Genomic DNA, 15,540 nt, shown 5'->3' with positions numbered 1-15,540 from the left:
ATCTGGTTAAGGAAGCAATGTATGAACCATGACACAGCAGCGTCATTTTGAAAAACAAAAATACAGAAACAACCCAAATATCTGACAGTGGTGGAGTCATGGCTACATTATGGACGATCCTTATCTAGCTAAGAAGTGTTTTTGAAGAATATTTTTAATCTACCGGAAAAACATTTCCAACATGATGTTCAAATGTGAATGCTGAACTACACATCAAGGTGATGCCACCTTCATAAGGTGCGTTTGCGTGTATAGGCCTGAAAAAAAAAAAGGAAATACTGTAGAACTATCTGGGTTGGTGAGATAATAGGTGACTTTTATGCGTCTTTAAACTTTTTAGTTTTTCAGAATCCAAATGTGTTTGTTAGTATTTAGTCGAATAGCCCATTTTCTGAATATGATTGTACCAAGACGAATCAGAAAATGCTGGAATTTCAAAAGAAGAAAATGAAAATTGCCCCATGATCAGCTCCCCATCCAGTAGTTATTACCTTCTCCAGTGCGTGGCTGTATGCTGGTGTCGTTTATGGATTCATAACGCAGGCAAGCAAATTGAATTAAGAGTTTCCAAAAAGACAGGTAAAAGATGCAGACAATTCAGACCGCTCTTGTTCCCTGGGCATTACCTCAGACTGAGCCTCAGCTGGGAGGTGACCCCATGGCAGCTGCCCGTTTGATGTGTAGGTATCTATCTCCAGGTCTGGGCAGTCTGAGCTGTGGTTTGCAGAGCCAGGTCTGCTTCACGTGTTGACTTAGTCCCTCACCTCATGCAGTGGCACACGTGGCCATTCATTCAAACGTTTACGGCTGCTCTGGTGTTGCTGCAGCCTGGTTCCCGAGAGCTCTGACGAACGTTTACTCTTGTTTCCTGTTTTTGGACAAACCCCTCAGCTGTTCGTTCCTGGCTGACTCGGAAGCACATCCAGAGGCTGCACGCAGCTGCCACGGTCATCAAACGCATGTGGCAGGAGTGGAGAGTGAGTACTGACCCGAGAAGTCAGGGTGGGCAGTGATGGACCCAGGCTGGAGTGCTGGCCCCGCCACTGCAAAGCGGGCGGCCTCGTGTCCTCATGAATGAAGTGGACACGCCGCCGCCTACACCGCAGGACGGTTATGACATGGTAGAGTGGCACAAACAACTTTGGGAATATGCTAAAAACCACGGAACTGTACGCTTTAAAAGCATGAATCTTATGGTATTTCAGTTAGATCTCAGTAAGGCTATTATTTTCTTTTTCGATTAATTTCTGCTTTTATTTGCCAGTATAACTACAGTAACCTGCAAACTTTTTCATTCTAAAAAGCACATTTTACATCACAGTCCAACAAACACATACATAATGTGTATACGTATATAAAAGTGAAACAAAGGTTTTGCCAAAAACGTCTACCCTGAGTGTTAATTTTAAGACTTTTTTTTAAACTAAGGCTCAACTGCACTGACACATCATAATCACCGGAGTCCACAGTTCATCTTAGGGTTCGCTTATGAAGTGAATAGTGTTGCACGTTCTATGGGTTTGGACAAAAGTATGATGACAAAATCATTGTAATGTCATACAAAGTATTTTCACCGCTCATAAAAACTTCTGTATTCTATGTATTCATCTCCCCTCCCCCACAAACTCCTGGCAACCACTGATCTTTTTATTGTCTGTTTTGCCTTTTCCAGAATGGCATATACATGGATTTTTTTTTTTTTTCCTTGAAGAGAGGGGTTCAAAGCCTTTATGCCTGTAACACCACTCATGGCCCAGCCACACGTGGACCGGACAGGCTCCAGGCGGCAAACAAACACCCCGACTAAATACTGTAGCTTTCCTTCCAGTACTCAGCCCTGTCCCACTGGTCCTGCCCAGCAGCCACATGCAGGTGAAGGGGGATACGTGTTGGGTATCTGTTCATAGGAAGGCCACAAGTTTTGTGCCCCTTGTCACAATGAACCCTGATTCCTGTCGGGTGTGTTGTATACAGACGAGCCATTTCTTCAGACCCCCTGCTCGGAGCACACCCCAAAGACTTATTTTTTTTAAAGCAGCGTATGTAAGGCCTCAGCACAGCTGCCTTGGGTATAAAGTTGTGCCACGTCAAACCAGGTGCCCTTCAGTTCACCTTGTTAAGCTGAATTATTAAAGAGACTTTTGGATTCTGTTTTGCATTAAGAGAAAGCTATAAAGTTGTGTTCTCTTTTTAAGATTAGAATGGCCTTCCTTGCTTCTAAAGAACTGGATGGTGTGGAAGAACAACACTCGTCTCAAGTCACCTGTTCCCCGAGCTCCTTGCCACTGCCCCAGGCACAGACCAGGCTCCTGGAGGCCGTAACCCGCTTCTGGCCCCTGGGACTGGTCCTGGCCGACGCCGCTGTGGGTGCTCGTGGCTTCCGGAGGAAGCTGGTGGTCTTTGCCTGCCTCCCGCTCCCCGTGGGCAGCCCCAGCAGCTACACTGTCCAGACAGCACAAGAACAAGCTGGAGTCACGTCCATCCGAGCGCTGCCTCAGGTGAGCCGTGTGACGGGCTGGCCGTCCTGCCAGGACGGCTCGAGATCCCTCACGCCCCACTGTGGAGGGCAGCGGGCAGAGCCCGGGAGTCACAGCAGGAGCAGGACTGAGGCTGCGAGAAGAGCCTCCTGACCCTGCTGGGGAAACCAGAAGCCTGCACGTCCCAGCCGGCCGCAGGCTGGATTGTTCGCATCGTTACGAGGAGTTTTCCAGAGCCCTTTCACTTTTTAAAAGCTGCCTCTACATGATCTAGCGTCTCCTCTGAATCACCTTTACATTAGCCCAACGTCCAGAACACTGTGGTTGTGATGACGGCAGCTTTGTTCCCTCCAACGGCGCTGGGTTTGGCACCACGTCCTCCCCAAGTTGTAGTCTTTGGTTTATCCTATTCCAGCCGAGGAAATGACAAGCACCTAAGTCAGTGGTCCAAGAATTTATATTATGAGCAGCCAGGGAAAGAGCCAGCCAGCACAGAAAAGGGCCAATACCAACCTTTTACAAGGATTAGGTGACACTGACAAGGCAGAAGGAAGGAAACACTGAATTTCCTGCCAGAGGAATTCCTATAGGACATAATCTAGATAATATCTCCACGACAACAGACAGGCCAGCCAGAGTGTAAGGAAGTGCAGTTCTCTGATCTTCCAGCTCTAAGCAGGCATAAGGACGTGACGGGCCAACTCCTCGTAGGGGGAGCTCCCTCCTAGCGTTTCCTCATCTGTCTCGCATTGAATGGATGTGAAATTTTATATTTTAATACTGCTGTGGACTTTGCCACTGTTTTAGAATAAGGAGACACAACAGCACTGACTCACTCAACCCTGCTACTGCTGTGACTCTCACTTGGGTGCTTACTTACCTGTCCCCGCCTCCCTGCATTTCTAGCGTTCACTCCGGCAGGTACCTTTGGCCCTGGCACTCCTGGGAGCTGGGGTTAAGCTGCGTCTCTTTCCCCAGGGCTCGGTAAAGTTTCACTGCAGAAAGTCTCCGCTGCGCTATGCTGACATCTACCCTGAACCTTCGCCCAGCAGTGTTACTGGCTTTAATCAGATCCTGCTGGAAAGACACAGGCTGGGCCACGTGTGATCTCTCCTCACGTTCCATCCTCACCTGGCTGGGCCCTCCCTGGTGCCTTTGTTTCTCCAAGGCCTTTTCCTGCCAGCTGCCTTGCCAAAGACATCTAATCAACACACAGCTGCCAAACAACTCCCACAGCGACTCGGAGCACACGTCGGGGAGCCACGGCTCCAGCCTGCAGGCCAGGCCGGGGCGGCAGCTACACCAGTGGCCTGGGGCGCCGATCTACGCCTCCAGACCTGACGGGGCTGGTAGCTACCAAACCTGGATTAAGAAACTTCAGGGCCTTCACAGACCCCACTCGGTGGTGCTGGACAGTGGACAGCAGGCACCCCGCTCCTCCAACCCCACAGGCTAAGTCAGCTTGCAATGAGCTCTAAATTTTGGCTGGCAGAAATTTTGCCTTTAGTTCCTTTAAAAGGAACAAAGCCTTACTATTTAAATATTTGTTGTTTAATGTAATTTCGAGCAACTAGATTATGAATCAAGAATGATGAGCAATGCAATGCACCACAGAACCACCACACTTTAATTTTATTTTGAAACACTGATCAAGTTTTAACTCAAATGGGTGTGAAAACCGTATCATTTATGTCTTAATTGTACCGAAAATAAAACATTTAAAAACAACCATCTGAATGTCAAGTTCTCTCTCCATAAACGGTTTGCCACCTGGAGTACCTCCATCCGCCTGCACCCCAGCCTGCAGCAATGGACATAAGGATGTGCAGGACCTACCCGACGTCAGCCGCCCAACGTCCTGGAAAGCGCCGCCCCTGCTTAGGGCCCCACGCAAGCTGGCCTCCTGGGAGGAGCAGGCAGCAGAATAATCCACCTTAAGAATCCTCGTTCGGGGACGGTTCCACGATCCTTAAACAGCAGTCAGCAAACTCCAAAAACAAAGGCTCCTGCATGCAGGCTCGCATGAGCTTTGCCTTGTCGTCTGCCTGATCGAGGCTGACCATCAACTGTCTAAGGTGTGGACTGAGCAGTAAGCTTCTCAGCGCTGCAGACTCCCCTTAAAAATGAACAGGGAAAGAGCCAAGCTGAGTTCAAGTGGGAACAGGCAGAGATAGCTGAAGGCCAAATGTTTCAAATGTAATAAATACCAAGGATGTGGCTTCCCCTTACCCTTTAAACCCACAAGTTAGCCCAGCACTTCACATAAGGTGAGATCAGCGTATCAGATGATTTCCAACTTAAACGCTATGAGATTCTTATTCTTTGTATCTCTGTAAATATTTTAACTTAATTTTTTCTTAGCTGAAATGGCATTATTTTACCAGCACAAATACAAAGAATAGCAGCATGCTGGCATGTTTTCTCTCTATAAGCATGAAGGTTCTCAGCGACAAGGACAGTTACACCAAATCGCTGAATGGTGTTTAAGTGTGCACTTGATCCAGCATAAAGCAGGATGAGTAGCAGTGAACTGACACTAATGTGTATGGTGCTTTACAGTTTACAAAGTCATTCACACATACACCCAGCTCAGCTCCTACCTCAGTCTAACTAATCACTCCCATGGGACTGGGTACAACGCACCACCTCTGTGAAATGGGAAAAATGAAAATAACACCACTTTTAGGAATTACACTGGCCCGTTAATTATACACATAATAGAAATGCAGTCCTACAAAAATTCTGGGCATTATTAACACCGTGTCCCTCTGAAAAATCAAATCCTGGGATGACCCAGTCTGCATGAATGACTGGACTGTAAAGTGAGCACTGGGATCGGGAATAAAAGGAGGCCCCTGACTTGTGTGAGAGAGACAAACTGCCACAGAACGTGGCGGGTGGTGTATTACAGGGCACCATGGGAAGCTGAAAAAGTACCTAATTCTGAGAGTAAGACAAAAGGTCAAGCAAAGTTTAGCTGACGAAAGGAAATTTGAACCAAGCCTTGAAAGAGAAGCAGAATTGGGCTTCCCTGGTGGCGCAGTGGTTGAGAATCCATCTGCCAATGCAGGGGACACGGGTTCAAGCCCTGGTCTGGGAAGATCCCACATGACGCGGAGCAACTAAGCTCGTGCGCCACAAATACTGAGCCTGCGCTCTAGAGCCCGTGAGCCACAACTACTGAGCCCGCATGTTGCAACTACTGAACCTGCACGCCTAGAGCCCGTGCTCAGCAACAAGAGAAGCCACCACAATGAGAAGCCCGCGCACTGCAACAAAGAGTAGCCCCCGCTCGCCGCAACTAGAGAAACCCCACGCACAGCAATGAAGACCCAATGCAGCCAAAAATAAATAAATTTATTAAAAAAAAAGAGAGAGGAGCAGAATTTTTGCCAACCCACAAAGTCAGTAGGATTCCAGGCCAGAGAAAGGCCTTATAGGCAGGCTGGGAGGTGCAGAAGCCCTGTGTGCCTACAGAATCACGTGGCCGGAGGAAGGGCTCTGCCCGCCATACTAAGGCATTTAATAGCTTTAAAAAATCACGTACTGGACTTCCCTGGTGGCGCAGTGGTTGAGAATCCACCTGCCAATGCAGGGGACACGGGTTCGAGCCCTGGTCCGGGAAGATCCCACATGCCACGGAGCAACTAAGCCCGTGTGCCACAACTACTGAGCCTGCGCTCTAGAGCCCGTGAGCCAGAACTACTGAGCCTGCGTGCCACAACTGCTGAAGCCCGTACGCCCAGAGCCCGTGCTCAGCAACAAGAGAAGCCACCACAATGAGAAGCCCGCGCACCGTAACAAAGAGTAGCCCCCGCTGGCTGCAACTAGAGAAAGCCCGCGCGCAGCAACGCAGACCCAATGCAACCGAAAATAAATAAATAAATGAATTTATTAAAAATCACATTCTATACAATCCAATGTATCTCAATGGTTGACAAAGAAGTAAACAAGCACAGCACAGACTTACCTAAATTCTTTAAATTCTGCAAAGAAACTCTGTCCTCTTCCTCATCACTATTGAGAAAATCAGCTACAGAGTCGTCATCATCCTCTGAGGAATATAACACAACTGCTTATGACGGAAAAAGAAACCTAGATGCCAGGTTTTAATAACTCCCCCAATAGATAAAAAATATATGTGCACACATGCGACAGGAACAGAGATATGCGAGTGGGTACAGAGAAAAGTAACCTCTTCTCTGGAATTTGTGACTAAACCAACACTCCTTTTAGGAAAGCAAAGAACTGGTGACTAACAAACGCATCCTAGTGTTCACACGCTTACTCTGTTTCCCTGTGGTCTGTGGGCTTTAGGGCCTTATTTTCCAGTTCTTGCCACCCCATCTCCCCTCACCATGGCGGCTCCAACCCTGCCATGGCCAAAAAATTAGATGCTCTGGAAAAACCCACTGACATGATTCCCCTGTGATTTCAGCATGGGCAGAAATTTCTGAACCCAACAACAGTTTCTCAAAGGGCAGAAATGGGCCATCCCCTGGCTGGGAATGTTCAATGCCTCTTTGGTGGCGCTGGGAGGGGCTGCTTCCAGAGCCTGGCATGGTGCATCGCCTGCAGGAGGCATTAAAGAAAGGCTAGATGGATGGAGAGGATGACAGCCCACTCCCGCTGTGAGCTGTGAGGGCCCCAGCAGCAGCGAGACCAAAGGCAGCACCCCGCCTAGGCCCAGCTCAGGTGAACCTACAGCCCCAGCCAGGCCCAGGGACGGGGACCCGAAGCCATGACTGGAGGAGGCTCCCGCCAGCAGTGTCCACCACTCACCCCCAAACCATGGCGATGGCCTTTCTCCCCCTCTGCCTCCTGCCCCCATCTTGCTTCTCTTGAACCGTCAGGCGGCTCTGTAACATCACCCGTGGTGACGTGTGCCCCCAGCCCCAGTGCTCAGGGCTGAGGAAGCTGCTGCTCCCTAATGAACTTGACTCCTGGCCCCAGCCCAGTCTCCTCTCCTCTCTCCTTTCAACATATTCTATTCGAAACCCTTCTCTAGGTTTGTTTGTTTGGAATCAACCAACCCACCTGTGTTTTCCACAGGCTTTTTAGTTTTTGCAGTAAGATGCGATCTTATTTCTTTCTCGACAGGACGAGTTTCAGGGTTGCACTGCTCTGAAAAAGACACAAATCTCAGGTGCACATCACCTCCACTTGAGTGACAAGGCTGCACACGCCACCACCAAGCCAGGCTCTAGGGGGAAGCATGTGTATGGGCTAAGGGACTTAGGTGGGGGTGGGGGTGGGGATGAAGGAGAGGAAGTGAGATATCCAGTCAAGGGCCAGTAAAAGCCTGAGCCCGGCAGAAGGGCTGAGGAAGCAGGCCTCGTGCACCCCCTAGGGCCTGACTCCAACCTCCCTGCTGGCCGAATCGCACAGGGCTTTCACCACGATTCAGGAGCACACGGACTTCAATCAGCATCAAACTGGGTTCTCAGCAGTTTCCGATACCAAATTTGCGTGTACCACATGCCACTGGGGACACACAGATGAAAGCCATCAGGCCCTCGTTTGCATGTACCACGCCACTGGGAAAACAGATGAAAGCCATCAGCCCCTTGGAGGGGTTTAGTCGCACCGATGACAGAGATATGGACAAGATAAGGAGAGTCTGATCCGAGTCACCTGAAAGGGCGGGGAGATGAGAGGGGAAGGTGCTGCCAGGTGGAAAGGGCATGTGGGGCCGAGGGAAAGGTCCATGGCTGGGCCGGACCCTTGAAAGAGCAGGCAGGTGCAAGGAGATGGTGATGAGCAACCAGCAGCTGATGGGCGGGGCAGGCCTGGCATGTGGCCAGGGCACACGAGGAGGAAGCCGAGCAAAAGAATGCCACACACAGGTCTGCCTGTCTTCCCCAGACCAGTGTCCCTCAGAGAGGGCGCTACTGTATTCAGGTTGGAAAGATCTTTAATGGTGTGGGATGACCTCACACACCCCAGGCTGTTTCTGTGAGTCAACACCAATTACCAGAAGTACCACCATCGCCACTACTGTGAGAACAAAAACACTGTGACCACGTGTCTCTAGGGAGAGCAATACCCAGGTTAAGAACCACTGCCAGAAGACCTAAATAGACAGTCCTCCAAAGAAGACATACAGATGGCCAACAGGCACATGAGAAGATGCTCAACATTGATAATTACTAGAGAAATGCAAACCAAAACCACAACAAAGTATCACCTCTCACTGGTCAGAATAGCTATCATCAAAAAGTCTACAGGGCTTCCCTGGTGGCGCAGTGGTTGAGAGTCCACCTGCCGATGCAGGGGACATGGGTTCGTGCCCCGGTCCGGGAAGATCCCACATGCCGCGGAGCAGCTGGGCCTGTGAGCCATGGCTGCTGAGCCTGTGCGTCCGGAGCCTGTGCTCTGCAACGGGAGAGGCCACAACAGTGAGAGGCCCGCGTACCGCAAAAAAAAAAAAAAAAAAAAAAGTGCTACAAATAACATGCTGGAGAGGGTGTGGAGAAAAGGGAATCCTTCTACACTGTTGGTAGGAATGTAAGTTAGTGCAGCCACAATGGAAAACACTATGGAGGTTCCTCAGAAAACTAAAAACAGAATTACCATATGATCTAGCAATCCCACTCCTGTGCATATATCCAGACAAAACTATAATTCAGAAAGATACATGCACCCCTATGTTCACAGCAGCACTATTCACAATAGCCAAGACGTGGAAACAACCTGAATGTCCATCGACAGATGAATGGATAAAGAAGATGTGGTATGTATATACAATGGAATACTACTCAGCCATTAAAAAGAATTATTCCATTTGCAGCAACATGAATGCAACCAGAGATTATTATACTAAGTGAAGTAAGTCAGAAAAACGAATACCGTATGATACCACTTACATGTGGAATCTAAAATATGGCACAAATGAACCTATCTGCAAAACAGAAACGGACTCACAGACATAGAGAACGACTTGCAGTTGCCAAGGAGGACAGGGTTGGGGGAGGGATGGAGTGGGAGATTGGGGTTAGCAGATGTAAGCTATTATATATAGAACGGATAAACAACAAGGCCAGACTGTAGAGCACAGGGAACTATATTCAATACCCTGTGATAAACCATAATGGAGAAGAATATAAAGAAAAAAGAATTTTATATATACATATATATATGTATATAACTGAATCACTCTGCTGTACAGCAGAAGTTAACACATTGTAAATCAACTATACTTCAATTAAAAAAAAACATAAAGACCACCAGACATTATGCACCTTCTATAGTCATGCCTAAGACCACCTGTAGTTTTGCCAGAGAGACTGACCCTGAGCTCTGATCCAGTCTCTGATCTGTCAATTTCTAAGAAACAGAGGATTGAGTATGCCTAACTGCACCATGAGCTTGCAATCAGCAAAACCCAGACTGTGCGTAACTGTACAAGTCAAATGGCTTGAATTCTTCAACAGAGAAATTGTAAAGAAAAAAAACAAAAAAACAAAAAAAAGGATGGGGGAGGAATTTACAGATTAAAAGAGACTTAGAAATATCAGGGGCTTCCCTGGTGGCGCAGTAGTTAAGAATCTGCCTGCCAATGTATAGGACATGGTTTCGAGCCGTGGTCCAGGAGGATCCCACATGCCACGGAGCAACTAAGCCCATGCTCCACAACTACTAAGGCTGCGCTCTAGAGCCAGCATGCCACAACTACTGAGCCCGTGTGCTGCAACTACTGAAGCCCGGGTGCCTAGAGCCTGTGCTCGGCAACAAGAGAAGCCACCACAATGAGAAGCCCGTACACCGCAACTAAGAGTAGCCCATGCTCTCCGCAGCTAGAGAGAGCCCACGCGCAGCAACGAAGACCCAATGCAGCCATAAATAAATAAACACATAAATAAACAAATCAATCATATATATATATATATATATATATATATATATATATATATCACATTTTGGGGGAATTCCCTGGTGGTCCAGTGGTTAGGACTCGGCACTTTCACTGCTGGGGCCAGGGTTCAATCCCTATCCCTGGTCAGGGAACTGAGGTCCTGCAAGCTGAGAAGCATGGCCCAAAAACAACAAAAAAGAAAGAAAGAAAGAAAGAAATATCACCTTTTTTTAATGGGCAAGACTAAATGATATGCTTTCAGGACACATATTAACATAATAAAACTAAAAAAGCAAAGAAGTGATTACTATAAAAGTCAGGACAGTGGTTACTTTTTTTTTTAAGATTTTATTTTTTTGATGTGAACCGTTTTTTAAAGTCTTTATTGAATATGTTACAATATTGCTTCTGTTTTAGGTTTTGGTTTTTTGGCCCCCAGGCATGTAGGATCTTAGCTCCCTGAGCAGGGATTGAACCTGCACCCCCTGCATTGGAAGGCAAAGTCTAACTACTGGACCGCCAGGGAAGTCCCAGGGAGTGGTTATTTATAGGAAGCGAGCACACTGGATCAGGACAGGTCATGTGGAGGGGTTTCCGGAGTGGATGGCAAAGTTCTATTTTCTTCATCTGGGTGGTGTTTGCCTTGTAATAAATAATTCAGTAAGCCAAAAAAAAAAAAAAGTCTACAAATAATAAATGCTGGAGATGGTGTGGAGAAAAGGGAACCCTCCTACCACTGTTGGTGGGACTGTAAACTGGCGCAGCCACTTTGGTGAATAGTGTGGAGGTTCCTTAAAAAACTAAAAATAGAGTTGCCATATGATCCTGCAATCCCACTCCTGGACATATATCCAGAGAAAACTCTTAATTCAAAAAGATACATACACCTCAGTGTTCATAGCAGCCCTATTTACAATAGCCAAGACATGGAAGCAACCTAAATATCCATAGACAGATGAATGGATAAAGAATATGAGGTATATATACACAATGGAATACTACTCAGCCAATAAAAAAGAATGAAATAATGCCATTTGCAGCAACATGGATGGACCAAGAGATTATCGTACTGAGTGAAGTAGGTCAGAGAAAGACAAATATGATACCTCTTATATGTGGAATCTAAAAAAAATGATACAAGTGAATTTATTTACAAAACAGAAACAGACTGACATAGAAAACAAATTTATGGTTACCAAAGGGGAAGGGGTGGGGGAGAATAAATTAGGAATTTGGGATTAACAGAAACACATATATAAAATAAACAATATAGACCTACTGTATAGCATAGGAAACTATATACATTATCTTGTAATAACTTATAATGGAAAAAAACTGAAAAAGGAATATATATATATCGCTGAATCACTTTGCTGTACACCTGGAACATTGTAAATCAACTATATTTCACTTAAAAACAACAACAACAACAACACTACTGCCAGAGAGACTGGAGTGTTCACCAAGGGAGTGAACTGCTCAAATCTGCATTTCAGAAAAACTACCCAGGCAGCTGCCAGGTCTCACAGTTAAGAGCTCCAGACTGCCCTAGGGGGTCTTGGTGAGGCCTTACTGGGCTGCAGGACTAGAGGGAAGCGTTCCACACCCAGCTCCCCAACCCTGTTGCAGCAAAGCATTTCTACTTCTTTCCTGTCTATCTTGAGCTGAAAGGTTTCTTTTGAAAATGCTCCAGAGACATTAGGGTTAAGATAAAAAGCGGGGCGGGGGAGGCGGGGAGCGGAGAGGGTGGTGCTTGAAACACACAGCTGTAAATCAGAGACTGGAGGGGATGAAACTACAGGCAAACCACCAATGAGCAACTTTAACGGAACAGTCATTGAGAGAGGTCGTGGGAAAGAGTCCCTAAGGACTAAGAGGCGCGGATGAAGAGACTTAAAAAATGCAGACTTGGGCTTCCCTGGTGGCGCAGTGGTTGAGAGTCCGCCTGCCGATGCGGGGGACACGGGTTCGTGCCCCGGTCCGGGAAGATCCCACATGCCGCGGAGCGGCTGGGCCCGTGAGCCATGGCCGCTGGGCCTGCGCGTCCGGAGCCTGTGCTCCGCAACGGGAGAGGCCACAACAGTGAGAGGCCCGCGTACCTCAAGGAAAAAAAAAAAAAAAGCATACTTGACAAAGACCTTGCTCCTTATTGTAAACTGATCTACCTCCACGTTTCTATCAAGATATTATTTAAAAGAAAGAAAACGTCGTTAACCTCAGCCAGCGCAGCAAATGATGCGCAGCTGCGTCAGAACACCAAGAGTTAGGAACAGCTAGGGGAGACTTCTACGGCAAAACTGGCCGACTATTTTTAAAGAAGAAAAGGAGGATAGGGGACTTCCCTGGCGGTTCAGTGGTTAAGACTGCGCTTCCAATGCAGTGGGCAGGGGTTCCATCCCTGGTCAGGGAACTAGGATCCCACATGCCACGCAGCACATGCCCAAAAAAAAAAAAAAGAGAGAGAGAGAGAGAGAATGGTACGTAGAAGGAAAGGCAGGGCAGAAGAAAGGGTTTTCTGTTTTTTTTCGTTTGGGGGGCTTTTTTGCGGTACGCGGGCCTCTCACTGTTGTGGCCTCTCCCGTTGCGGAGCACAGGCTCCGGACGCGCAAGCTCAGCGGCCATGGCTCACGAGCTTAGCCGCTCCGCGGCATGTGGGATCCTCCCGCACTGGGGCACGAACCCGCGTCCCCTGCATCGGCAGGCGGACTCCCAACCACTGCGCCACCAGGGAAGCCCCAGAAGAAAAGGTTTTGATTGTCCAAAATGTGGAGAGACATTCGCAGGTAGAGGTATCCGCCCACCCCCCACCCCGCCCGGGAAGGGGAGCTCCCACAGGATCAGGCGTTGCAAGGGCGGGAGGGAGCAGAGGACGGCGACGGGACGTGGGGGCTGCCGTGCACGAGGAGGGGGGGCCTTACCTTTGTGCTCCCGGAAGCAGGTCAACGAGCAGCTGTAAAAACAAAACCACAGGCCGCGTCAGCCCCGAAGGCCTCGCGGACCCTCTCGCCACCCCGCCACCCGTCCGCAGCCCACAACCCCGCACTCACTAGGGCACGCGGCAGGCGGGGCAGCGGTATTTGGGTTTCTCCAAACAGATAACGCAGACAGCTGTGCTGCAATTGAGCGACGCCATGGTCTCCCCCCGGCGCCCAGGCCTCTCCCCGCAGGTCCCACGTGCAAGCTTTTTCTTCCGTTTCCTTAACCAGGACCAATCAGCGCGCAGCACTTTTGGCAGTCGAAAGCAATGGATTGATCTAGCTCACTGTTTCAGGCCTGAGAAGTAGAAAGTCGATGCACTCGATGCGCAACCAGTACCCCCATCAGAGGTTCTCTCCGATTAGGTCACGGCGTCGAAGAACTTGTTACGTAGCCCTGTCCCTGTCCCTACGCGGCCATGTGACTTGCAGCAAGTCACTGTCACTCTCCAGCTCTGTTGCCCTGTATGTATGTAAAAAGAATACTTGGGATTAAATGTCCTTTACCTTCTGGCTTGGACTTTCTCAGTCTTGCACCGGCACTGGGTTCTCCTCGCACATCTCATTTGCTTTTTTTTAGCAAATGAGAAGTCCACACACTGGCCGTTAAATCACATGACACACATGTGCCCTTCCCAGCCATCTTTCGCACAGGAAAGGAAGATGAGGCTTGGCCGCTGATAGATGTTTATTGAGCTCCAACTGTGAGCCCCGCACTGCCCAGATGCTGGGCTGGGGACACCCAGGGATTAGCAGGCACGGTCTCTGGGACCTTAAGGCTTAGAGTGAAGGCAGGAGGGAGAATCCCTGGGTGGGATTGATTAGCCAGGGAACAGGTGAGTTACCTCTGGCCCAAAGGTGGGGATCCTGGTCCAGAGAGGTGAACTGTGATGGGCCTTGAATGCCACCCCAGGCTTTAGAAATAAACAAAGTCACATTTTGGGGGGAGCCCTGCTCCTCCTCAAAGCCCTGAGCATTGTCCAGCCTAACCAGGGTTCCCAGCCCACACGTGTGGGGTGCCCTCTTAGGGCCATAGGTCACCCTCACCCCCAAGAGCCTCCCCTTTGTGTTGGTACATCAGCCCTCAGGATCTCACTATTATAAAAGCCCCGAACCACTGTCACAGTCTGTGGGGATGAATCTGTTACAACCAAAGCAGTCATTCAAGTCTTAGCTCCAAGCCCTCTCTGGCTGTGTGACTTGGACAATTGTCTACCCTACATCTATTAGAGTGGATGTTCAGGCCTACTTTCCTGAGCTATTTAAAGCAGGGAGGAGACTGTAAAAAGGTTTGTGATCTGAAGTGCTACAAAAGGTTATTTATGGGATATCTAGGAAGAGTCTGCAACTCTCCTGAAGCCCTGGTCCCTATCCCATGAGCATGGGCTCCAGGCCCCAAGTCCCTGGAGCCCAGGTTGCTGGACCTCAGGTCCCTCTAAAAGGGTTTCACTGTCAGCCTCAGTGACCCATGCTGGGGTTGGGCTTGAGTGACCGTCCATCACTCCTTTGGCTTTGCCAGACTGTCCTGAGGGCACTGTCCAGTCCTCAGTGCTGAAGTGGCACCAGCCCCTCCGGTTGCCTACCTGCCCCAGCATGCAGCTGCCCGTGCCTCCAGCCTCCAAACAGAACTCAGGCCAAAATCCAACGTTTCCACACTGACCTAATAATCTGCAGCATTCCTTGTATTCCTCAACAGTTGTGACCACTGCTGGTTTGACCCAGAAGTATTCCAGAGAGCCCATGCTTAACAGGGAAGGCCAGAGGTCAGTGACTTGTCCAGGCCACATTTGAACCCCATGCCCTGTCTGGCACCAGCACAAATTCTCCTACTAGGTACATCACCACTGCCCACACAGACTTTTCCTGTGAGTTGTGTTTGGAGGCTGAGGCCATGGAGAGTCTCCACAATCTTCAGGGGCTCAACCTGACCCCACCCACACCCATACCACGCTGACTCTCCTAACTTTGGGTCCAGAGATGGTGACTCCAGCAAAAAGAAAATTCCTGGAATTCCTCTCATGCACATTGCATTCAGTAAAAATACCTCTTCCTCTACTCTGGGTGACCTCCAGCTTCCCTGGAAAGACGTACCCCTCTTGCTCCAATATCCAGGAAAGAACGTGGCTCATCTCTGATGGTGATGAGGTTGGGGAACACCAAGAAGTGAGGACGCCGACTACAGCTCCTCTGGGCAATGGCTAGTTCAGAGAAGAAAGACGGGTATGACTCTGGG

General features: G+C 48.9%; 2 protein-coding genes and 1 long non-coding RNA gene across 7 annotated transcripts in view; 1 reads left to right on the top strand and 2 right to left on the bottom strand.

Moving 5' to 3' along the window:
• Window positions 1–4,205, top strand: part of MYO19 (myosin XIX) — a 34,611-nt gene extending 30,406 nt beyond the window's left edge. For all 3 annotated transcript variants that reach the window (XM_081218195.1, XM_081218196.1, XM_081218194.1), the window contains 3 exons: window positions 892–977; window positions 2,196–2,498; window positions 3,456–4,205. In XM_081218195.1, the coding sequence (XP_081074321.1) occupies window positions 892–977; window positions 2,196–2,498; window positions 3,456–3,584 (518 nt within the window). In that variant the 3' untranslated portion in view covers window positions 3,585–4,205. The remainder of the gene's footprint in view (window positions 1–891; window positions 978–2,195; window positions 2,499–3,455) is intronic.
• On the bottom strand, window positions 137–895 carry LOC308606818. The gene is made up of 2 exons (XR_014013905.1): window positions 492–895; window positions 137–257 (listed from the first exon to the last, which is right to left on the bottom strand). It is a non-coding gene; the product is annotated as an uncharacterized lncRNA (long non-coding RNA).
• A 143-nt stretch (window positions 4,206–4,348) lies between the features above and the next one.
• On the bottom strand, window positions 4,349–13,540 carry ZNHIT3 (zinc finger HIT-type containing 3). Of its 3 annotated transcripts, XM_081218206.1 has the most exons (5): window positions 13,380–13,536; window positions 13,251–13,282; window positions 7,515–7,601; window positions 6,448–6,531; window positions 4,349–4,593 (listed from the first exon to the last, which is right to left on the bottom strand). In XM_081218206.1, exons 1-5 carry the CDS (start codon window positions 13,463–13,465, stop codon window positions 4,412–4,414), a joined length of 471 nt encoding a protein of 156 aa, XP_081074332.1. In that variant the 5' UTR covers window positions 13,466–13,536; the 3' UTR covers window positions 4,349–4,411. The 3 variants fall into 3 exon arrangements, with proteins under 3 accessions (XP_081074332.1, XP_081074331.1, XP_081074330.1); XM_081218204.1 differs by lacking the exons at window positions 4,349–4,593; window positions 6,448–6,531 and adding an exon at window positions 6,538–7,049 and having other exon boundaries at window positions 13,380–13,540; XM_081218205.1 differs by lacking the exons at window positions 6,448–6,531; window positions 7,515–7,601.
• Between the last annotated feature and the right edge of the window lie 2,000 nt (window positions 13,541–15,540).

The sequence above is a fragment of the Mesoplodon bidens genome (genome assembly GCF_964165515.1).
Source record: "Mesoplodon bidens genome assembly, chromosome: 19".
NCBI classification, from domain to species: domain Eukaryota; kingdom Metazoa; phylum Chordata; class Mammalia; order Artiodactyla; family Ziphiidae; genus Mesoplodon; species Mesoplodon bidens.
Note: the sequence above shows the minus strand (reverse complement) of the source record. Positions and strands in the feature narration are given on the sequence as shown.